Source organism: Oncorhynchus clarkii, chromosome 27 (genome assembly GCF_045791955.1).
Source record: "Oncorhynchus clarkii lewisi isolate Uvic-CL-2024 chromosome 27, UVic_Ocla_1.0, whole genome shotgun sequence".
NCBI lineage: Eukaryota > Metazoa > Chordata > Actinopteri > Salmoniformes > Salmonidae > Oncorhynchus > Oncorhynchus clarkii.
This window is the reverse complement of record NC_092173.1, coordinates 36567138-36590888: the sequence shown is the minus strand read 5'-3', so window position 1 is coordinate 36590888 and position 23751 is coordinate 36567138. Positions and strand designations below refer to the sequence as shown.

Sequence of the window (23751 nt, the reverse complement as noted above, 5' to 3'; positions counted from 1 at the left end):
TAAATCATGAGGGAAACATTTTTTGATCCACTGATGGAACATAGGCTTTCACGAAATTGACCTGTTTCATTTCTCGGGTGGATTATACCTTTTACAGTTTCTCAATTGCTTAGACACAATTCCTGGAACAACTCACCATTTTCTCAAATCTTCATACACAATTGTAAAAACTCACACCCAACGGTACAAACATCTAACTTCTGGGTCCCAATTCAAACTTTGCCCTCAGACAACACACACAAACTGTCAAAAACAGACTACATGACGGTTTGTATTTAAAATACTGCTACCAAAATGTTTAGAATAGGTTTTCAGATCAATTATTTTGAACTTTGTAAAATCACAGCACTGACTATCCAGATAATCCTTTCAGGAACACCCTGGCGAGAGAACTTCAAAACACTACTGTAATAAATACCTCGTACATTAGTGGATAAGGGAATACTACTGTAATAAATACCTCGTACATTAGTGGATAAGGGAATACTACTGTAATAAATACCTCGTACATTAGTGGATAAGGGAATACTACTGTAATAAATACCCCGTACATTAGTGGATAAGGGAATACTACTGTAATAAATACCTCGTACATTAGTGGATAAGGGAATACTACTGTAATAAATACCTCGTACATTAGTGGATAAGGGAATACTACTGTAATAAATACCTCGTACATTAGTGGAGATTTGTATTACCTTTATTTAACTAGGCAACTAGTTAAGAACAAATTCTTATTTTCAATGACGGGTTAACTGCCTGTTCAGGGGCAGAACGAGGGTTTGAACTTGCAACCTTCCGGTTACTAGTCCAACGCTCTAACCACTAGGCTACCCTGCCGCCCCAAGGGAATACTACTGTAATAAAGTACTTGTAAGTACACAAGTCTCCAAGAGAATATCACAGGACTAGTTTCTCAAACCAAACCTATCGGCCTGGATTTACAGATCTGGTGCTCTCCCTTTGTGTATCAGCTGCAGACGATTGGATTGCTCAATAACACTGGCTTGTTTTGGTCAAATGTGTGTGACATCTGATGTTTTTGTTCCCAAATCTGCCGGGAATGTGGTGTGTGTGTGTGTGTGTGTGTGTGTGTGTGTGTGTGTGTGTGTGTGCCTGAGTGTGTATGCGTTTGTGTATGTTTAACCTCTGCCTTAGCTTAAGGTCCTTAATGAAGTGATACAATGAAGGTTAATATGTGTGCACATGTCTGATAGGAGCCAACATGCAGTGAGCTCCAGAAGTATTGGGACACTGGCAATGTTGCAGTTGTTGTATTGCTCTGTTCTCCAGCACTTTGAATTTTAAATGATACAATGACTGGGAGTGAAGACTGACAGCTTTTAATTTGAGGTTATTTTAATCCATGTCAGGGAGAACCGTTTAGACACTACAGCACTTTTTGTACATAGTCCCCCATTTTAGAGAACCCAAATTATTGGGACAAATTCACTTAAATGTGTATTAAATTAGTCCTAACGTTTAGTATTTGGTCCCATATACCTAGTACGTAATGATTACATCACGCTTGTGACTCTACAAACTTGTTGGATGCATTTTCTGTTTGTTTTTGTTGTGTTTCAGATCATTTTGTGCCCAATATGAATTAATGGTAAATAATGTATTCGTTTAGAACCAAAAAAAGTGATTAGAAAGATATTATATTCTTATTTACAATAAAAGTGACTCTAAAATGACACTACATTATTTACCATTCATTTCTAAATGCTCCAATGTCCCAATAATTATGGAGGGCACTGTAGACACAGGCCGCTCTTGTTGCAACGGATACATTTCTGTGTCACTATATCATTTTTTACAGTTAAACTTATTTTTATAACATGGAGAGAACTTCATTATATTTTGGTTATAAATTCGTTTTAATTCATTACTTGTGTATAAATGCATTTATTATTTGTACTGTTTTATACATACACGTGCTTGTCCATAGTTACCTCTGCCTACCTTCTCTCCAATTAAGGAGCCTGTTGACACTGTAATAAACTTGCTATTCAAATCAAATGTTATTAGTCACATGCGCCGAATACAACAGGTACCTGTAGACCTTACAGTGAAATGCTTACTTACGAGTCCTTAACCAACAATGCAGTTAAAAAATATATAAGAATAAGAAATAAAAGTAACAAGTAATTAAAGAGCTGCAGTAAAATAACAATAGCAAGACTATGCAGGGGATACCGGTACAGAGTCAATGTATGGGGGCACCGTTTAGTCGAGGCAATTGAGGTGATATGTACATGTAGGTAGAGTTATTAAAGTGGCTATGCATAGATGATAACAACAGAGAGTGAGGTAATTGAGGTGATATGTACATGTAGGTAGAGTTATTAAAGTGGCTATGCATAGATGATAACAACAGAGAGTGAGGTAATTGAGGTGATATGTACATGTAGGTAGAGTTATTAAAGTGGCTATGCATAGATGATAACAACAGAGAGTGAGGTAATTGAGGTAATATGTACATGTAGGTAGAGTTATTAAAGTGGCTATGCATAGATGATAACAACAGAGAGTGAGGTAATTGAGGTAATATGTACATGTAGGTAGAGTTATTAAAGTGGCTATGCATAGATGATAACAACAGAGAGTGAGGTAATTGAGGTGATATGTACATGTAGGTAGAGTTATTAAAGTGGCTATGCATAGATGATAACAACAGAGAGTGAGGTAATTGAGGTGATATGTACATGTAGGTAGAGTTATTAAAGTGGCTATGCATAGATGATAACAACAGAGAGTAGCAGCGGAGTATAAGAGGGGGCAATGTAAATAGTCTGGGTAGCTAGATGTATGGGACTATAGCATGTATATATGTATATGTATAGCACAACCCTCTGTAGTGCCTTGCGGTCGGTCGGTGGCCGAGCAGTTGACATCCTTTCTCCTCACCACCTCCTCAAAACCCATTGGATGAGAAGGGCAGAGGTCCTTCCCCTCTGAACTTGCCGGCCCGACTAGAACAGTCCCAGTAAGCAAAGTTACTTTGGAAAAAATATGTATTTCCCACACGTTGAAGTTAGGCTCAATTTAGGTTCTGAATGAAAGTTGAATATACATATTTTTCTGACGTTGAAATCAGGTACATTTTGGGGTTCTGAAAGAAAGTTGAAAAGACATCATTTATAGATGTCTATGTTTGGGACAAATCAAGGCCGGTCCAGACTGGACAACATCTGAACCATGCATAGACGTCTATGACTGGTTCAGATTTGGTCTTTACCGGACCAAAAATCAACGTCAGTGGACGTGGAAATCAAAGCAGGCATGCACCAAGAAAAGACATCCAGTCCAGCCAAGGCCAAAAAAAAGACATCAGCGTCAGTCTGTGCATATTGAGGTAGTGTTTCCTGAAATTGAATTTTATGAATGCCCATTAATTTTTTAGGCCCGCCGTTTGTAAAACAGGCCGTTGCGTTGGCTATATTAGTCATGATTCCTCGGACTAATCAATTGTTGCTATTTCAGCTCTGAATATCAGCCACCCAACTTCATCAGGAGGAGTTATCCTGAGCCTATTTGCAATGTGTTTACACAGTGGGAAATGCAGAAGTATTTTATTTCCGCATTTTAACTGGTGAAGTCAGTTAAGAACAAATTCTTATTTACAATGACAGCTTACCCCGGCCAAACCCTAACAATGGGCCAATTGTGCGCCAATCACAGCTGGTTGTGATACAGCAGGGAATCGAACAAGGGTCTGTAGTGGCGACTCTAGCACTGAGGTGCAGTGCCTTAGACCGCTGCGCCACTCGGGAGCCACGATTTATGTTAGATCATTTTTTTTGATGGAATGTTGAAGAGCGCCGCAGCGATGCGTATCTCCAACAGCACCCTGGAGAGGCGCACTCGGAATGGAAAATATCAATATTTTGTGTCCCTGCCTTAAACAAAGTGGGCACTGCTTATCACAGGGCGGCATCGGGGCTCACCTAAAAAGCCCATATCCCACCGGTTGAGAGAAAGTGTCATTGTTTTTTAGCAGAATTATGTTAGGTTTCATGTGTTGTTGGAGGTGCGTCTTAGTCAGTTTACCTCAGAAAATGCCGCCCTCGTCAATCTGCCACCATATGCGGCTGCCTAATCCTGCCTAATGAGCGGGCCCTGACAAGGAGTACGCAATTGAGATTCTCCAATAGCCTCGACCCTTTGAGCAAAAATAATAAAGCCCTTATATTTATTGCCCGTAAGATGGCGCTGCCGTCAGCATTCCACCGCCCAGAAGTCAGTGTAATAATATACGTGCTTGAACAAAGAGCTACATAACCAGACAGTCATGGGAAAAACCACAAGAGTCATTTTGCATGAGAGAAAATGCTTTAATTAACGTTGACACATAATTCACAAACCCGTGTGAGACAGCATTATTAGTAGCTTCATTAATACAGTGTTACATGTTCTTGTTTAACTTTGTGAAAAGTAACGTTAACATTTCTCAGCGTGCCAACGGTTTACACGGCCCTGAGCTATAATGATATATTTCTGTCCTCGATATCTGTGTTCTCCCATCGAAAAGGAAATGCGTTTTATGCCCATTCCCGAGGGGCTATGACAGCCCTTATACCCCGATTAGTCCCGCCCACGCCTGGTCTATCTCGTTCTCAGGCATTTGCATGTAAAAACATAAATCACAGAAAACTACATTCTGTCAAAATAAGGAATACAGCAACGGTTCGGGATTATAGTGAATTAGAAGTGTAGGGCAAACCGCGTGAATAAAACGATGGGAAAGAGTCTGGAATATGGGGGAATCTATGGAAAAGCTGCAGAGTTGACCAAGTTGAAGGAGAAAAGTTTGGGGAAACTTTAGCACTTCTTCGTGCATGGATGCGATTCGAGAAGACATGTAAGGTCAGCATGCAGGAGAGTTCTCTCTCACGTTGTTTAATTCACTGTCGTTGTAGTGTAATTCATTGTCGTTTTAGTGTAAACGCTGGTTTCTTGTTTTGAGACTCTTAATTAGAGTAGAGTAGAGAGAAAAAGACTGCAGCAGATTGTGGTTAAAAGTGTAGCCTATTGTACTAGCTCAATTGAAAAGGGGTGAAAGCCTAGCCACTGTGGAAGAAAAAGTGCTTTACCACAATGAATTAACAGAAGGAGAGAACATAACAAAAATACAATGGCAGAAACGGAGACAGAGAAGGTGTATAGCAGGGTCTCTTTCAAAAAGTTTGAAAGTTGGAGCTCAAACAAAAGTCGCTGTGAAAATCAACTAAACAAATCAAAGGATTTGGAGAGCAGTAGCAGCGCCCTTCCCCCTCCATCTACGGCTGCGGCAGAGAAAGCGCAGCCCTCGGCTATGCGTAATGTTAGTGTGTCAAGGAAAGTTTCCAAAATCTCCGCTGCCAGCCTCGACACCGCAGAGCTAAAGAAAGCCTCTTCCACTCCGCTCTCCTCCATTTCTCCCTCTATTCGCCAACTCACTGAAAAGTTCAGTAGCACTAATTCGTCTCGGAATCACGGAGCCCTGAGCCCTGGCAGTAACGTGGCCGGGAAGAGCACAACTTTACCCCGATTTAAAAGCAGAAGGGGAGAGAGATCCCCGTCTCTGAATTTATTCCACGAGGACAGTGGATATTTACAAGTTACTGACACGGTGTTAACAGAGTCTCCGACTGACACTAAAGTTCAGCAACAAACGTTTTATTCAGGCACAGACTCTGTCTCTGGGTCGGATTCGGATAGAAATCAACAATTGATTTATACTTGCAAATCTGCTCAAGGCAGCAGCGTTGGGACTGGTAAAAGAGAGTATTCCCAAATTGATCCGTCTATCTCTGATAACAATAACTGCAGTGAAACGTTGAACGCTGAGGATTATGTTTTTGTCAGTGGGGCGCCTGCCTGCAAGTCACACAGGAGCTATTTCCCAAGTCACCATGGAGATCCTCCTGTTCACATTGATTTAACCAACTGGCCCAGTGTCACCAAGATCCGAGAGCTTTTTGGGGACAGGCACAGAAAGAAGCACCGGTCCACCTCTGATGCAGAGGATTTAAAGTCTGCTGACCACCTCGAGCTCTTCACCATCTCCAAAGAGAACTCTGTATCAGACAGAAGCGACAGGCAGTCTCCCAACAGCCCAACCCCTGAAGCCACTAGCCTCTCACTGTCAGACAGACACCGCAGCAGGGCTGCCTCCCTGGGCAGAGAGAGGAGACACCAGGGCATGGACTCAGCCTTTCACCCTGACCAGCACTACTCAGACAAGGCAGAGATTGAGCCAGCCAGCGCTAGTATTAGTAGAAGTGGTATGTTTCTTAGGGTGGCGCAGCCATCAAACACGCACAGACCCCACAGCCCCAGCAGTGGAGGAGAGGGGCCTGAGACCCGTCCATCTAGTCTGAACTCTGACCCTCCACCCTCTGTCCTAGCCGCTGGCCCCACCTCCCCACCTCGGAGCAGCTCCAGGGGCCTCTCCTCATCCTGTGTCTGCCCCTCTGTAGAGCAGCAGCAGAGCCAGGGGGCCGGGCAGCCCAGGGATAGTTTACATTCCTCACATAGCTTCTCCAGACCGGTGGCCCCCTCCTCTGATAGAGCCTCAGCCAGGGCAGCCATCACAGCCCACTGGAGGTTCAGCTCAGGAGACGAAGAAGAGGAGTACCATCGAGCAGGAGGAAGGAGCGCTCCCTCGTTAGGTGTCAGTGGAAGTTCCCTCTCCCGCGGTAAGAATGGTTGGTGGGGTGGAAAGGTCCCCGGAAGGTCTTCAGGCAGTGAAGAGGACAGCCCTGCGTCACTAGGACCTAGCCGAGACACCATGCGACGCCGTTCACTGAGGAAGAAGAAGAAGAACAGCGAAGTTGCCATAGCAACGGGGCGAGACAATGGTGAATCGGACGACAGCGACGACGAGCAGACAGGTATGATGGAACACCTGGAGAGACACCAACAGAACACCGCCGCCACTACAGAACAGGCTGGTAGTTCTCGGAACCGGCTCAGAGAACCCGAAGGCTCTAGAAACAATGCAGCGCAGAGGGGACGCAATTACACTCCTAACCAGGTGGTGGCGCAGGAGAGCTACAGACGCCAATACACCTCAGGTGGGCCGGGGACATCATCTCCCTTGACCACGCCCCTCACAGGGGTATCACGGGTGTCAAAGGTCAACATCTCATCGTTTATTTCGAGTCCCGGCGGATCGCAGACCAGCAGTAGATACTGTAGCACAGAGACACTGAAAGAAGACCAAGCTAGCTATGCTAATAGAATGGCTAACACTACTACTACCACCACCCCAGGCAGTGTGGTCGGTGCATCCTCCTCCATGCTCAGTAAGACCTATCACGGTAACTTCACCATGTACCGCTCCCCCAGCTTCGGACATGGGGATAACTTATCCCGCGCCCCTGTTAGAGTCTGCCCCCACCTTCTTCCCCCTGTCAATCCACCATCTCCAGCCACAGGGGACACTCGAGGGGTTACTAGGGAGGAGACTACAGTGTTCCAGCGGTTGATAAGTGGTGGTGTAGTCGGGGATAAGGACAGGAACAGGATGTCAATGTCAAACCCGGATATTGCTTCGGAAACAATGTCCCTCCTCAGCTTCCTGAAAAGTGACCTATCAGAGCTCAGAGTTCGGAAGACGGACAGGTCAGGAGTTACTGAGGGGTCATCTGCGGTGTACAGGATGGGGTCAAGAGGTCTCCACCCAGGACTCCGCCCTTCATTAAAGGACCTCACTGCAACTCTTCGACGCGCCAAATCCTTCACTTACTCTGATAAACCAGAAGGGAGGCAACATTCAGATGGGTCCTCGGCCAAAAGAAGCTCTTCTGAGCAACGTCTGGATTTAGACGGAGAGCGTGATGGAGGGAGGAGGGTGGTGCCTGCCAGAGAGGTGGAGAGTGACAGAGGGGACTGCAGAGCAGGGGGTTATGGGGATGAGGAAGTGATGCCTACTCCGCTGCACGACAGGTATGTACAGGAGGCCAGACAGGTGATCAGAGATATCTGCCAGATGAGCGCTCGCAAGGATGATGATAACGAGGATGATATGCTAGCTACAGATTCCACTGAGGATGAGGGTTTCAAAAGGAAACAAGTGGAGGAGCAGGAGACAAAAGAGAGGGAGGGGAGAGCTAGGGAGGCTGAGGTTGACATTGGGGCAGCCTCCATTTCAGGGGAACAAGAGAAGAGGGAGGGGGAATGTGAAAACAGAGAACGAGAGAAGTGCCTACAGAAGGGAGATTCTGAGGAGAACGTGTTTTATGACCGATTTGTTGATGAGCTATCGGGTCACGAGTCAAGCCTCACAGATGAGGGCATAGTCACAGAACCAGAGACTGGACCTGGTGACCCTGAGAGGTTATTTGTGGGGTCAAGTTTAGGATCATCTTTGGCCAGAGATGTGCTAGGTCAACCCCTGACTGTCTGGAAGCAGTCTGCTCTGCATGAGGAGAAATGGCCAGAGTTAAACGAGGGAATGCGAGAGGGATCGGGGTTATCCGCAGGAGCGAGAGAGAAACGAGAGAACCTGGTCTCTGTTCCTGCTCTTGGGACTGAGACTGAGAGCATTGATGTAGTAACAGAGATGAGTAGCGTCAACAACAGCAGTACTAGTGGGAGGACTAATGTATCCCAGAGTGCCTCAGCCCCAGAACTTGAGGCTCCTCCCACTCCGAGTGCTATCCGCCGCCGCCGTAAGTTCTCCTCAGCAGGGAACACAGGCTCTGACTCCAGCAACGGCAGCAACGGGGAGTCCAACGGGGATCCTACTGTTTACCGTTCGCTAAGCGACCCCATGCCTCACCGGCGCCACTCTGTGTCAGAAGAAGGGAATAACAGTTTCTCTGTGGATAGTAACCTGCTGGGGTCGCTCTCTCTCTCCTCCAAGGGGGCGGGAGGAGTCGGAGGAGGAAGTGTCCCAGAGTCGTCCTCTGCAGCTGATCTATCAGAGTGCACGGGCAGCGTGACCAGCGAGCTATCGGTGTGCAGTGACGGTGGTCTCCGTGACGATAGTCTCCGTGACGACTACAGCAATGTGATCCGGAGCATTGTTGCAGAGCCAGGAGCAATGGACAGATTGATGACAGATGACAAAAACAACGGGAAAGCCACGAAGAAGAAGTCCTTCTCGGACCCCAGTCGCCGTGGTGATGGCCACCTGCTTGACGAATCAGGGTTCAAAAGTCACCATCACCCCAACGAACCAATCAGTGAGCTGGATCAGCTTGGTCAAATCCCACCCTCCAGCAGTGAGCCAATCCTGAGTGAGCAGAGAGACGAGCTGTGGGAGCTCGGAGACGAACGTGGACGTCCATTACGTAGTCGCCTTGTCAACAATGAAGGTGGCAAACTCCGCTCCCAATCAGAACGGGAGCTGCACTCCTGTCTCTATGGTGATGACACAGATGGAGGGGGAGGGGGGCAGATATTGAACTTTGACCCCGAACTTGCGGAGGTTCTATCTCCCAAAATGGGCCGGCGGGCCTCCAGAAAACGCCCCAACCGAGTCGCACAAACAGCATCGGAGGAGCTGGACCACTCGGAACCAGGTCCAGAAGACCACGGGCCAGAGGAGAGCCAGGATCAAGACCAGACTGAGCTCAACCCCCCACTGCCCCCGCCCCCCCCCAAATCCAAAGCCAGGTCCAAGCACGTCCGCCACGCCAGCGAACCTGCCACCTTCGTCCCTATCTCCCCACCTCCACAGCCCCCGCCTGCCTTGCTACCCGCCTCTGAACCCTCCATCCTGGGTCAGCCCACTGGTGTGGAGGCCCCCTCCCTGGAGGATGTGACCAAGCGGTATATTCTGGCTCTGAATGCTCCTGGGTGCGAGGGGGAGCCGTCTGGGCCTGGGTCTGGAGGAACGGTGCCTGTACCAGACGGGTCCAACTCCAGCCCTGCTACTCCCACTGGTGCCAGAGAACCCAGACTGCAGAGGAAGAGCAGTGAGGAGCTGACCACACCAGCCCCACAGAGAGCCAAACCCAGAGTGGTGAGTAACATTGCCAACGTGTGTGTGTCTAAGTGGTCAAAAGTTGTGTTTTCATGTTGCAGGAGAGGAGGCTAAATGTTTGCTGTTGTCATGGATAAAATCCTCTGGGAAATCAACACAGCTAGATGGAGTTATGCATTCTGACGTGTATTTAGTATTCATACGCGGCTGCTAATGATGTGTTGAAGGAGAATCACCTTACAAAGCATGAATCACCTTACAAAGCATGATTCTGTTGAGTGTTTGTGTGTGCGCGAGTGTGTGTGTGTGTGTGTACTCAGTAGAATGTTATAGCGATGGAGTTTTTGGAGCAAATATGGCGCTCCATATCATTCTTTATAGCTCTTGGGGAGAGAAACTGCCCGGAATATGGCTCTGGGATAAAGATTCTAGCTGCGTCTTGATTCACTGCGTCTTGAGTGCTATTACACACACACACACACACACACACACACACAAAACAAGCCTCTAATGCCATAACCATACTCTCTGATGGTTATTTTTAGATTGTATTTGTTAGCAGGAGCATCAAACCAACTTACACAAACATTGTTAGGACAGTTGTTAAACAAGCATTGGACTGGGCACATTAGCTTCTGGACTAGTGCCTGCTGCTAATAGGACTGGGCACATTAGCTTCTGGACTAGTGCCTGCTGCTAATAGGACTGGGCACATTAGCTTCTGGACTAGTGCCTGCTGCTAATAGGACTGGGCACATTAGCTTCTGGACTAGTGCCTGCTGCTAATAGGACTGGGCACATTAGCTTCTGGACTAGTGCCTGCTGCTAATAGGACTGGGCACATTAGCTTCTGGACTAGTGCCTGCTGCTAATAGGACTGGGCACATTAGCTTCTGGACTAGTGCCTGCTGCTAATAGGACTGGGCACATTAGCTTCTGGACTAGCGCCTGCTGCTAATAGAACTGGGCACATTAGCTTCTGGACTAGCGCCTGCTGCTAATATTCTTGGCACATTAGCTTCTGGACTAGTGCCTGCTGCTAATAGGACTGGGCACATTAGCTTCTGGACTAGTGCCTGCTGCTAATAGGACTGGGCACATTAGCTTCAGGACTAGCGCCTGCTGCTAATAGGACTGGGCACATTAGCTTCTGGACTAGCGCCTGCTGCTAATATTCTTGGCACGATAGCTTCTGGACTAGTGCCTGCTGCTAATACTCTGGGCATATTAGCTTCAGGACTAGCGCCTGCTGCTAATATTCTGGGCAATGCTCTGCTGTGCTTCAATTACCTTTTGCTTATGATTGTATGTGACTGTGGGCACTGATAACCTAATGCCTGTAGTACAGTCATACAGTCAACCCCTGCTGCCTTTAGTTAGTCCTTATCCCCTGCTGCCTTTAGTTAGTCCTTAACCCCCGCTGCCTTTAGTTAGTCCTTATCCCCTGCTGCCTTTAGTTAGTCCTTAACCCCTGCTGCCTTTAGTTAGTCCTTAACCCCTGCTGCCTTTAGTTAGTCCTTAACCCCTGCTGTCTTTAGTTAGTCCTTATCCCATGCTGCCTTTAGTTAGTCCTTAACCCCTGCTGCCTTTAGTTAGTCCTTAACCCCTGCTGCCTTTAGTTAGTCCTTAACCCCTGCTGCCTTTAGTTAGTCCTTATCCCCTGCTGCCTTTAGTTAGTCCTTAACCCCTGCTGCCTTTAGTTAGTCCTTAACCCCTGCTGTCTTTAGTTAGTCCTTAACCCCTGCTGTCTTTAGTTAGTCCTTATCCCATGCTGCCTTTAGTTAGTCCTTATCCCCTGCTGCCTTTAGTTAGTCCTTAACCCCTGCTGCCTTTAGTTAGTCCTTAACCCCTGCTGCCTTTAGTTAGTCCTTTTCCCCTGCTGCCTTTAGTTAGTCCTTAACCCCTGCTGCCTTTAGTTAGTCCTTAACCCCTGCTGCCTTTAGTTAGTCCTTAACCCCTGCTGCCTTTAGTTAGTCCTTTTCCCCTGCTGCCTTTAGTTAGTCCTTAACCCCTGCTGCCTTTAGTTAGTCCTTATCCCCCGCTGCCTTTAGTTAGTCCTTAACCCCTGCTGCCTTTAGTTAGTCCTTAACCCCTGCTGCCTTTAGTTAGTCCTTAACCCCTGCTGCCTTTAGTTAGTCCTTAACCCCTGCTGCCTTTAGTTAGTCCTTAACCCCTGCTGCCTTTAGTTAGTCCTTAACCCCTGCTGCCTTTAGTTAGTCCTTATCCCCTGCTGCCTTTAGTTAGTCCCTATCCCCTGCTGCCTTTAGTTGGTCCTTATCCCCTGGTGCCTTTAGTTGGTCCTTAACCCCGGCTGCCTCAAGTGTGTGTGTGTGTGTTATTGTCGTTCGGTATCACTCAAGGAAAGATTGTTTTCTCTACAGGCACACACATTGTGGTTTAGATCTTCTCTGGAACGTCTCTCACGCACACACTTTTCCGGTGACTATAAAAACTGTTTTATCTATCTTACATAACTCTGTTATATTACATTACTTTTTGTTACAAGCACCGTTGGCTTGTCTTTAAGAAGTTTTGAGGGGGATGTTGTCCGTCAACCCACCCCCTCCTCCCTTTTGGAGAAACGTTACTGATGTGTTTGATAATAGCCAGGGCCACCGGCCGGTGTGTTGGCCTGGGAGATGTCTGAGCAGTGTCTCTGTCTGTTACTTCCATGTAAGCTCATGCTCTGATTTAGTAGGAGAGGAGAGACATAAAGAGGATTGAAGCTTTCAATTGATCCCAAATTGAAATGGGCTGTAGACAAGTGTAGTCCTATGCAAGGAGATGTGTGTGTCTAAGAGCAAGGGAGCCTTTTTCCTTTTCTGGAAACTGAAGAACAACTCCCTGCCCTATAGTGCACGAGTGCTGGGAATTGCCAAGGACCTCACAAAACGATATTATCAACATACTTAGGTGCTGATAGGATGTGTATTGTGATTCTCACGATTCTATATGTATTGCAATACTTTGATATTTTTTTAGTTTATTTTTGGGGGATTTGATGTTCCAAACATGCTCATATACACATAATATTGTGATATGTAACCGTAGTGATCCCCCCCCCATCACTAGCAGTCGGCACTACACCTGCCCCCCTCTCTTTCCCCTCCTTCTCGACTCTTTCTCCCCTGCCCCTCCCTTCTCTCTCTTTCTCCCTTCTTTCTCCCGTGCCCCTCTCTCTCTCTCGCTCTTTCTCCCCTTCCCTTCTCTGACTGCCTCCTCATAGCTATAGACCCCTCATAGCTATAGACCCCTCATAGCTATAGACCCCTCATAGCTATAGACCCCTCATAGCTATAGACCCCTCATAGCTATAGACCCCTCATAGCTATAGACTTGTCAGAGCCACTCTGCTTTCTGTGCCTCTTTTTTCTCCTTTCTTCCCCCTCTCTTCTATCGTCTCTCTCTCGCCCTCTCGCTCTCTTTCTCTCTGAGCATTGCTGTGAAATGAGGTCATCTCCTTCAGGCTTCATGAGACGAGATTTAGCCAGATATCAGGTACAGGAACACAGAAAACGAGGGAGAGGAGGTCGGGAGATGGGGAGACAGGTGAAAGGATTTGGGGAGGGGGAGGCAAAGCGAGAGAGGGAACCATTTAAGAACAAACACCATTGTAAATACAACCCATATTAGTTTATTTTCCCTTTTGTACCTTAACTATTTGCACATCGTTACAACACTGTATATAGACATTATGACATTTAAAACGTATTTTATTCTTTTGAAACTTCTGTGAGTGTAATGTTTACTGTTAATTTGTATTGTTTATTTCACTTTAATTTCATTATCTACTTCACTTCCTGTGGCAATGTTAACATATCTTTCCCATGCCAATAAAGCCCTTGAATTGAATTGAGAGCGCAGGTGACAGCATTCCCTCCCCCATATGCCCCCTTAGACACAGTTACGACAACAAAAACGGGTCACAACTCCTGCAGCTCTGTCGCTGGGTATGTACATAGTCAATGGTAGGCTTGGAGGGGACTCCTTTGGTAGGTATACCAATACGTCATCTCTTGGCAATAGTTCTGTAGACTACTTTATCACTGACATCAACCCAGTGTCTCCTACAGCGTTCAGTCAGTCCACTGACACCGCTATCAGATCTCATCAAAACCACACTCTATTTGAACAGAGCAATACTCAGTCATGAGGCATCAAAGCCAAGGGAGCTGAATAATATTAAGAAATGCTATAGATGGAAGGAAAATAGTGTGGAAATCTACCAAAAAACTATTAAGCAACAACAAATTAAATCCTTCTGGACAATTTCCTGGACAAAATGTTCCACTGTAATAGTGAAGGTGTAAACTTGGCAGTAGAAAACCTGAACAGTGTATTTGACCTCTCAGCTTCACTATCAAATTTGAAAAAATTCAAGCAGATGACCTAAGAAAATGAACAGCATTGACAAATGGTTTGATGAAGAATGCAAAAACCAAAGAAATAAATCAAGAAACCTAATCAACCAAAAGCATAGAGACCCAGAAAACCTGAGTCTACGCCTTTACTGTGGTGAATCACTAAAACAATACAGAAATACACTACGTATAAAGATGGAACAACAGCACGTCAGAAATCAGCTCAATGTAATTGAAGAATCCATAGACTCTAACCACTTCTGGGAAAATTGGAAAATTCTTTGTTTTGTTGTTTGTTTAGTGTTATCTATCCAAAATGGCGACGTATGGATAAACCCCTTCAATCTTTTTGACCCTATAACAAAGAACAAATAGCAAAAAAATATTAATGATCAAATACAAATCTTAGAATCAACTATTAAAGACTACCAGAACCTACTGGATTCTCCAATTACATTGAATGAACTACAGGACAAAATACAAATCCTCCAACCCAAAAAGGCCTGTGGTGTTGATGGTATCCTACATGAAATGATAAAATATACAGACCACAAATTACAAATGGCTATACTTTAACTTTTTAACATCATCCTCAGCTCTGGCATCTTCCCCAGTATTTGGAACCAAGGCCTGATCACCTCAATCCACAAAAAGTGGAGACAAATTTGACCCCAATAACTACCGGGGGATATGCGTCAACAGCAACCTTGGGGAAATCCTCTGCATTAACAGCAGACTCATACATTTCCCCAGTGAAAACAATGTACTGCGCAAATGTCAAATGGGCTTTTTACCAAATTACCGTACGACAGACCACGTATTCACCCTGCATACCCTAATTGACAAACAAACAAACCAAAACAAAGGCAAAGTCTTGTTATGCTTAAGTTGATTTCAAAAAAGCTTTCGACTCAATTTGGCCTGAGGGTCTGCTATACAATTAGATGGAAAGTGGTGTTGGGGGAAAAACATACGACATTATGATATTCATGTAAACAAACAAGTGTGCAGATAGAATTGTCAAAAAACACACATTTTTTCCCACAGGGTCGTGGGGTGAGACAGGGATGCAGCTTAAGCCCCACCCCCATCATATATATCAACAAATTGGCGAGGGCACTAGAACAGTCTGCAGCACCCGACCTTTCTCTACTAGAATCTGAAGTCAAATGTCTGTTTGCTGCTGATCTGGTGCTTCTGTCACCAACCAAGGAGGACCTACAGCAGCACCTAGATATTCTGCAAAGATTCTGTCAGACCTGGGCCCTGACAGTAAATCTCAGTAAGACCAAAATAATGGTGTTCCAAAAAGGTCCAGTTGCCAGTACCACAAATACAAATTCCATCTAGACATTGTTAGAGCACACAAACTATACATACCTCGGCCTAAACATCGGCGCCACAGCTAACTTCCACAAAGCTGTGAACGATCTGAGAGACAAGGCAAAAGGAACATAAAATTCAACATACCAATTAGGATCTAGCTAAAAATACTTGAATCAGTTATAGAACCCATTGCCATTTATGGTTGTGATGTCTGGGGTCCGCTCACCAACCAAGAATTCACAAAATGGGACAAACACCAAATTGAAACTGCATGCAGAATTCTGCAAAAACATCCTTCATGTACAACATAAAACACCAAATAATGCATGCAGAGTGGTGAGGCAGGTAGCCTAGTGGTTAGAGCGTTGGGCCAGTAACCCAAAGGTTGCTAGATCGAATCCCCGAGCTGACAAGGTAAAAATCTGTTGTTCTGCCCCTGAACAAGGTAGTTAACCCACTGTTCCCAGGCTGTCATTGTAAATAAGAATTTGTTCTTAACTGATTTTCCTATTTTAATAAAACATTTAAAAAATCTGAATTAGGCCGATACCTGCTAATTATCAAAAACCAGAAAAGAGTTGTTAAATTCTACAACCACCTAAAAGGAAGTGATTCCAAAACCTTCCATAACAAAGCCATTACCTACAGAGACATGAACCTGGAGAAGAGTCCCCTAAGCAAGCTGGTCCTGGGGCTCTGTTCACAAACACAAACACACCCTACAGAACCCCAGGACAGCAACACAATTAGACCCAATCAAATCAAGAGAAAACAAAAAGGTAATTCCTTGACACTTTGGAAAGAATTTACAAAAACAGAGAGCAAACTAAAATTATATTTGGCCCTTAACAGAGACTGACCCAAACTTAAGGAAAGCTTTGACTATGTACAGACTTAGTGAGCATAGCCTTGCTATTGAGAAAGGCCGCCGTAGGCAGACCTGGCTCTCAAGAGAAGACAGGCTATGGTGCTCACTGCCCACAAAATGAGATGGAATCTGAGCTGCACTTCCTAACCTCCTGCCCAATGTATGACCATATTAGAGACACATATTTTCCTCAGATTACACAGATCCACAATGAATTTGAAAACCAATCCAATATTGCTAAACTCCCATATCTACTGGGGGAAATAGCACAGTGTGCCATCACAGCAGCATCATTTGTGACCTGTTGTTGCCACAAGAAAAGGGCAACCAGTGAAGAACATTCACCATTGTAAATACAACCTATGTTTATTTATGTACTTTAACTACTTGCACATAATTCCAACACTGTATATAGACATAATATGACATTTGAAATGTATTTTATTCTTTTGGAACTTTTGTGAGTAATGTTTACGGTTCATTTTTGTTTATTTCACGTTTGTTTATGTTTTTCCACTTGCTTTGGCAATGTAAACATGTTTCCCATGTTTTTCACTTAGACCTCATTCCTGCTGCCCGTCTCTCTATCTGCCCTGAGCCTTACAGGAGTAAATGCAGGTGTAAGTCGATGTCAGTGCAGTGTGTGTGTGTGTGACTTCCTCTCGTAGTGTACTTTAGACGAGGGTCATATTTACACAGGCGGGCGTGGGAGTGATCACTCATGTTCTTTTTCAGAAAGACCTGTTACTAACAAAAGATGTGAAGTCTTCTGGTCAATGTCAAACCCGCTCTCCTTCCTCCCCTCTCTCTCTCTCCCTCCATCTATCTCTCGCTCCTAACTTCTTTAGGCTTTCACTGCAGCTGATGCTTATTTTCAGAAGTACACAGTGCACACTGGAGATGTTTCAGGAAGAGCATTACAACGCACACACTAGATTGATGGGCCAGCCTGCCAGCCCCTCCTTTAGGAAGAGAGGAGCGCTGAGACTGTTAGAGGGACAGAAAGATGAGGATGGCTTTTTACACAGGGAAAGGGGTGATGTGAAGGAGATGGAGAGAGAGAAACCCAGATAGAGAGAGAGAAAGCTTGATCTAGAGGAAGCAGGTAGTCAGAGGGGGATAAAGTGAGAGAGAGGGATTGTTGTTTTGGGACAGATGGAGAGAGGGAGTCATTGTGGATTAAAGCTAAGGGAACATCAGATTTATTACTTATGTTATCAGACCACCCACCTAGAATCAAACACTGCCCTCTCTCCGTGTCCCTCCTCTCTCCTTCTCTCTCCCCTCTTCTCTCTCTCTCTCTCTCTCTCTCTCTCTACCCTCCTCTCTCCTCCCCTCCTTCTCTCTCTCCTCTCTCCTTCTCTCTCTCTCTCTCTCTCCTCTCTCTCCCCTCCTCTCTCTCTCTCTACCCTCCTCTCTCCTCTCCTCCTCTCTCCTCCTCTCTCCTTCTCTATCTCTCTCTCTCCTTCTCTCTCCTTCTCTCTCCTTCTCTCTCCTTCTCTCTCACCTCTCTCTCCCCTCCTCTCTCTCTCCCCTCCTCTCTCTCTCTCCCCTCCTCTCTCTCTCTCCCCTCCTCTCTCTCTCTCCCCTCTTCTCTCTCTCTCTCTCTCTCTCTGTCTGTGTCTATCTCTGTGTCTCTGTCTGCCTCTCTCTGCGTCTCTGCCTGTATCTGGGTCTCTCCTTTTCTCTCCACCTCTCTCTCTTTCTGTTTCTTTCTGTCTCTCTCTCTCTCGTAGAACCCCCTGTGTAGTCCCCTTCTGAGAACCCCCAGGCCTTGACTCACACACTCAGAAGGAGAGGAGATGCTCTGGTGGGGACCTTTAGTGTGGAGGGACACACGCACACTTCCTCTGTTCTGTCCAGCAGGGAGGGGGAGAGAGGGGGATGAGGAGAGAAGGCACTAGACGGATGAGGAAAAGGGGTGAGACAGAAAGGAAAGGAAAGGAAGGGGATAGAGAGATGGTTTAACAGATGAGTGCAACCACCCAGTTCACCATTTCCCGTCATGCCCTTGACCAGAGGGGATGTTGGGTAAAAGTTTTTTTCTATTTTTTATACCCGCCATTTTACATAACAGTAAGACTGCGCATGAGAAAGCTATTGTCATGGAAACTTTGGTACCAAAGTATTTGTTTGTTTACTGTGAATTGCTGGGTCTAAAGGTTTGGGAAAGCTGACCCCCCCCCCACTTCCACCCTTCTGTAATGTTACCATGGTCTACGCCGGGCCTCAGTAGTGCAGTTCTCAGGAGACTAGAGCATATGGGTCCAGAACATCCTCTGTGTCTGTGCTTCCTGTCCTCTGGAAACACACACAAATACACTCCTCTTTCCAAGTCACCCTCTAATAAACAGACAGGCTGGCAAAAAAATGTGGGGACAAGGGCAACATAAATGTTTTCTGTTCCGCTATAAGAGTGGGGCTGGGGGCCTATTTTAAGGACGCACTCATGGGGTGAGAGGGCCTATTTTAAGGACGGACTCATGGAGTGAGAGGGGGGCTATTTTAAGGTGAGACTGGATCTGGTATAGGGAACCTTACATAGAGGATAGAACTGTCCAATGACAACAAAGCAGAGAGGGAGAGAGTGAGATCAGAACATATAGTGGATCTCTCTCATTATGTAGGATGCACCCTGGGTAATTACGGAGCACTTTTTTCTTGTGTAATGAAAGTATCTCTCTCTGAAACATCACTTTCTAGCAGAGCTGCCGTCTCACTTTCTAGCAGAGCTGCCGTCTCACTTTCTAGCAGAGCTGCCGTCTCACTTTCTAGCAGAGCTGCCGTCTCACTTTCTAGCAGAGCTGCCGTCTCACTTTCTAGCAGAGCTGCCGTCTCACCTTCTAGCAGAGCTGCCGTCTCACCTTCTAGCAGAGCTGCCGTCTCACTTTCTAGCAGAGCTGCCGTCTCAGCCTTCTAGCAGAGCTGCCGTCTCACTTTCTAGCAGAGCTGCCGTCTCACTTTCTAGCAGAGCTGCCGTCTCACTTTCTAGCAGAGCTGCCGTCTCAGCTGAGTGTGTGTGTGTGTAAGAAGGGTTTATGAAGGTGTGTTTTATTCATGACTAAGAAACACCCCTCTTCCCGTGTGTGTGTGCGCGTGCGTGGTTGTCTTTGTCATGGTAAAGTGTCAAGCTTTAGTTCAGCTGTGGCTCAGTGTCTTAACAAAGCTCAGACTCAGAGGAGTGTCTGGAGCCTAAAAACAGTTGTCTAACAAACACAGGACCAACCACAAGTCTGTAAAGCTCTGTGACAGCAGGTGGAATATACCTGTGTTTAGTAACTAACACACAGTCTCCAGACAGTCTCCAGTCCTCTCCTCATACACAGTGAATAGACAGTCTCCAGTCCTCTCCTCATACACAGTGAATAGACAGTCTCCAGACCTCTCCTCACACACAGTCTCCAGACAGTCTCCAGTCCTCTCCTCATACACAGTGAATAGACAGTCTCCAGACCTCTCCTCACACACAGTCTCCTGTCCTCTCCTCATACACAGTGAATAGACAGTCTCCAGTCCTCTCCTCATACACAGTGAATAGACAGTCTCCTGTCCTCTCCTAACACACAGTGAATAGACAGTCTCCAGACCTCTCCTCACACACAGTCTCCAGACAGTCTCCAGTCCTCTCCTCATACACAGTGAATAGACAGTCTCCAGACCTCTCCTCACACACAGTCTCCAGTCCTCTCCTCATACACAGTGAATAGACAGTCTCCAGTCCTCTCCTCATACACAGTGAATAGACAGTCTCCAGACCTCTCCTCACACACAGTCTCCAGACAGTCTCCAGTCCTCTCCTCATACACAGTGAATAGACAGTCTCCAGACCTCTCCTCACACACAGTCTCCAGTCCTCTCCTCATACACAGTGAATAGACAGTCTCCAGTCCTCTCCTCATACACAGTGAATAGACAGTCTCCTGTCCTCTCCTCACACACAGTGAATAGACATCTCCAGACCTCTCCTCACACACAGTGAATAGACATCTCCAGACCTCTCCTCATACACAGTGAATAGACAGTCTCCTGTCCTCTCCTCACACACAGTGAATAGACAGTCTCCTGTCCTCTCCTCACACACAGTGAATAGACAGTCTTCTGTCCTCTCCTCACACACAGTGAATAGACAGTCTCCAGTCCTCTCCTCACACACAGTGAATAGACAGTCTCCAGTCCTCTCCTCACACACAGTGAATAGACAGTCTCCAGACAGTCTCCTGTCCTCTCCTCACACACAGTGAATAGACAGTCTCCAGTCCTCTCCTCACACACAGTGAATAGACAGTCTCCAGTCCTCTCCCCACACACAGTGAATAGACAGTCTCCTGTCCTATCCTCACACAGAGTGAATAGACAGTCTCCAGACAGTCTCCAGTCCTCTCCTCACACACAGTGAATAGACATCTCCAGACCTCTCCTCACACACAGTGAATAGACATCTCCAGACCTCTCCTCACACACAGTGAATAGACAGTCTCCTGTCCTCTCCTCATACACAGTGAATAGACAGTCTCCTGTCCTCTCCTCATACACAGTAAATAGACAGTCTCCTGTCCTCTCCTCACACACAGTGAATAGACAGTCTCCTGTCCTCTCCTCACACACAGTGAATAGACAGTCTCCTGTCCTCTTCTCACACACAAAGACATGAGTGTGTGTCCCACCACTACACAGAGCATAGCACAGAGCATGCTCACATTGACAGACACACACAGACACACACACAGATACACACATGCACAAACAAGTTCTGGGCTCAACTGGTTCTGTGGGTGGACTTGAGCAGCTCTGCCCCATTCTCTACCTCCCCTCTCCACCTCCCCTCTCCCATCTCGCCTTCCCTCCATTGGCTTCTGTCCCGCGGTTAGCTTCTTTCGGCTCTTGTTCCCGCTATGATTCCTGTGTCCAGGAGAAAAGCAGGAAGACCATGTCAGAATGGCTGCTGGGCTCTAGGAGCAGGATTTAGGGTGAGGAGGAGAGGAGACTGGAGGAAGTGCCTCGGCCCAGAGCAATTGTTCAGGTTTTATACGTGTGGGGGGGGGGGGGGGGGGGGGGTGTTTTTCTCTCACACCCTCTCAACCTGCCATTACATAACTCACAACATGTGGATTACATCATCTGAAAGCGCTTTGCCTGTTTTGGTGCCATGTAGTGTTTTTGTGATTGGGGGTCAGGGTGTGTGATTGGGGGTCAGGGTGTGTGATTGGGGGTCAGGGTGTGTGATTGGGGGTCACGGTGTGTGATTGGGGGTCAGGGTGTGTGATTGGGGGTCAGGGTGTGTGATTGGGGGTCACGGTGTGTGATTGAGGGTCACGGTGTGTGATTGGGGGTCACGGTGTGTGATTGGGGGTCACGGTGTGTGATTGGGGGTCAGGGTGTGTGATTGGTGGTCAGGGTGTGTGATTGGTGGTCAGGGTGTGTGTCTGGCTGTGTAGCAGACTGATTATGTAGCCTGTGTTAGTCAGTGTGTTTGTCAGATGCCAACCTCAGTGTTTGGATTAAAAAGGAAAGCAGGACATTCTTGTCAAGCTATGATAGTCCTGGAATAGACTGACCTAACTAACCTCAACACCCTGTGTGTGTGTGTGTGTGTGTGTGTTTCAGCCTGTGTGTGTGTGTGTTTCAGCCTGTGTGTGTGTGTTTCAGCCTGTGTGTGTGTGTTTCAGCCTCTGTGTGTGTGAGTGTGTGTTTCAGCCTCTGTGTGTGTGTGTGTGTTTCAGCCTCTGTGTGTGTGTGTGTGTGTGTGTTTCAGCGTGTGTGTGTGTGTGTGTGTGTGTGTGTGTGTGTTTCAGCCTGTGTGTGTGTGTTTAGGCCAGAAACACTGGGGGTGCTGAAGTAAATCATGTTTGGAAACAGAGGGGGCACCCTCGTACAACCCCTCCGCCTCTATCCTTAGAGGGGTACACACACACACACACAGAGAGAGAGAGACCCATCCCTAGTCAGACTAGCTGTCTTTGGGTGAGACTAAGTTCAGTGTATCAGATGAGGTCTGGAGAATGATCATAATGATGTGTTTTCTCTCTGCTGTCCCAGACCTTTCACACTTTCTCTCTAGGCTCTCTTCTCCCTCCTCCACTTTCTCTCTAGGCTCTCTTCTCCCTCCTCCACTTTCTCTCTAGGCTCTCTTCTCCCTCCTCCACTTTCTCTCTAGGCTCTCTTCTCCCTCCTCCACTTTCTCTCTAGGCTCTCTTCTCCCTCCTCCACTTTCTCTCTAGGCTCTCTTCTCCCTCCTCCACTTTCTCTCTAGGCTCTCTTCTCCCTCCTCCACTTTCTCTCTAGGCTCTCTTCTCCCTCCTCCACTTTCTCTCTAGGCTCTCTTCTCCCTCCTCCACTTTCTCTCTAGGCTCTCTTCTCCTTCCTCCACTTTCTCTCTAGGCTCTCTTCTCCTTCTCCTCCGCTTTCTCTCTAGGCTCTCTTCTCCTTCTCCTCCGCTTTCTCTCTAGGCTCTCTTCTCCTTCTCCTCCGCTTTCTCTCTAGGCTCTCTTCTCCCTCTCCTCCGCTTTCTCTCTAGGCTCTCTTCTCCCTCTCCTCCGCTTTCTCTCTAGGCTCTCTTCTCCCTCTCCTCCGCTTTCTCTCTAGGCTCTCTTCTCCCTCTCCTCCGCTTTCTCTCTAGGCTCTCTTCTCCCTCTCCTCCGCTTTCTCTCTAGGCTCTCTTCTCCCTTCTCCTCCGCTTTCTCTCTAGGCTCTCTTCTCCCTTCTCCTCCGCTTTCTCTCTAGGCTCTCTTCTCCCTTCTCCTCCGCTTTCTCTCTAGGCTCTCTTCTCCTTCTCCTCCGCTTTCTCTCTAGGCTCTCTTCTCCCTTCTCCTCCGCTTTCTCTCTAGGCTCTCTTCTCCCTTCTCCTCCGCTTTCTCTCTAGGCTCTCTTCTCCCTTCTCCTCCGCTTTCTCTCTAGGCTCTCTTCTCCCTTCTCCTCCGCTTTCTCTCTAGGCTCTCTTCTCCCTTCTTCTCCGCTTTCTCCTTAGGCTCTCTTCTCCCTTCTCCTCCGCTTTCTCTCTAGGCTCTCTTCTCCCTTCTCCTCCGCTTTCTCTCTAGGCTCTCTTCTCCCTTCTCCTCCGCTTTCTCTCTAGGCTCTCTTCTCCCTTCTCCTCCGCTTTCTCTCTAGGCTCTCTTCTCCCTTCTCCTCCGCTTTCTCTCTAGGCTCTCTTCTCCCTTCTCCTCCGCTTTCTCTCTAGGCTCTCTTCTCCCTTCTCCTCCGCTTTCTCTCTAGGCTCTCTTCTCCCTTCTCCTCCGCTTTCTCTCTAGGCTCTCTTCTCCCTTCTCCTCCGCTTTCTCTCT

General features: G+C 46.9%; 1 protein-coding gene across 1 annotated transcript in view; it reads left to right on the top strand.

Moving 5' to 3' along the window:
• The first annotated feature begins 4660 nt into the window (after positions 1-4660).
• LOC139385902 (rho guanine nucleotide exchange factor 17-like) overlaps positions 4661-23751 on the top strand; it is a 107320-nt gene continuing 88229 nt past the window's right edge. The window contains exon 1 of the mRNA XM_071131195.1: positions 4661-9958. Coding sequence (XP_070987296.1) covers positions 5138-9958 — 4821 coding nt within the window. The 5' untranslated portion in view covers positions 4661-5137. The remainder of the gene's footprint in view (positions 9959-23751) is intronic.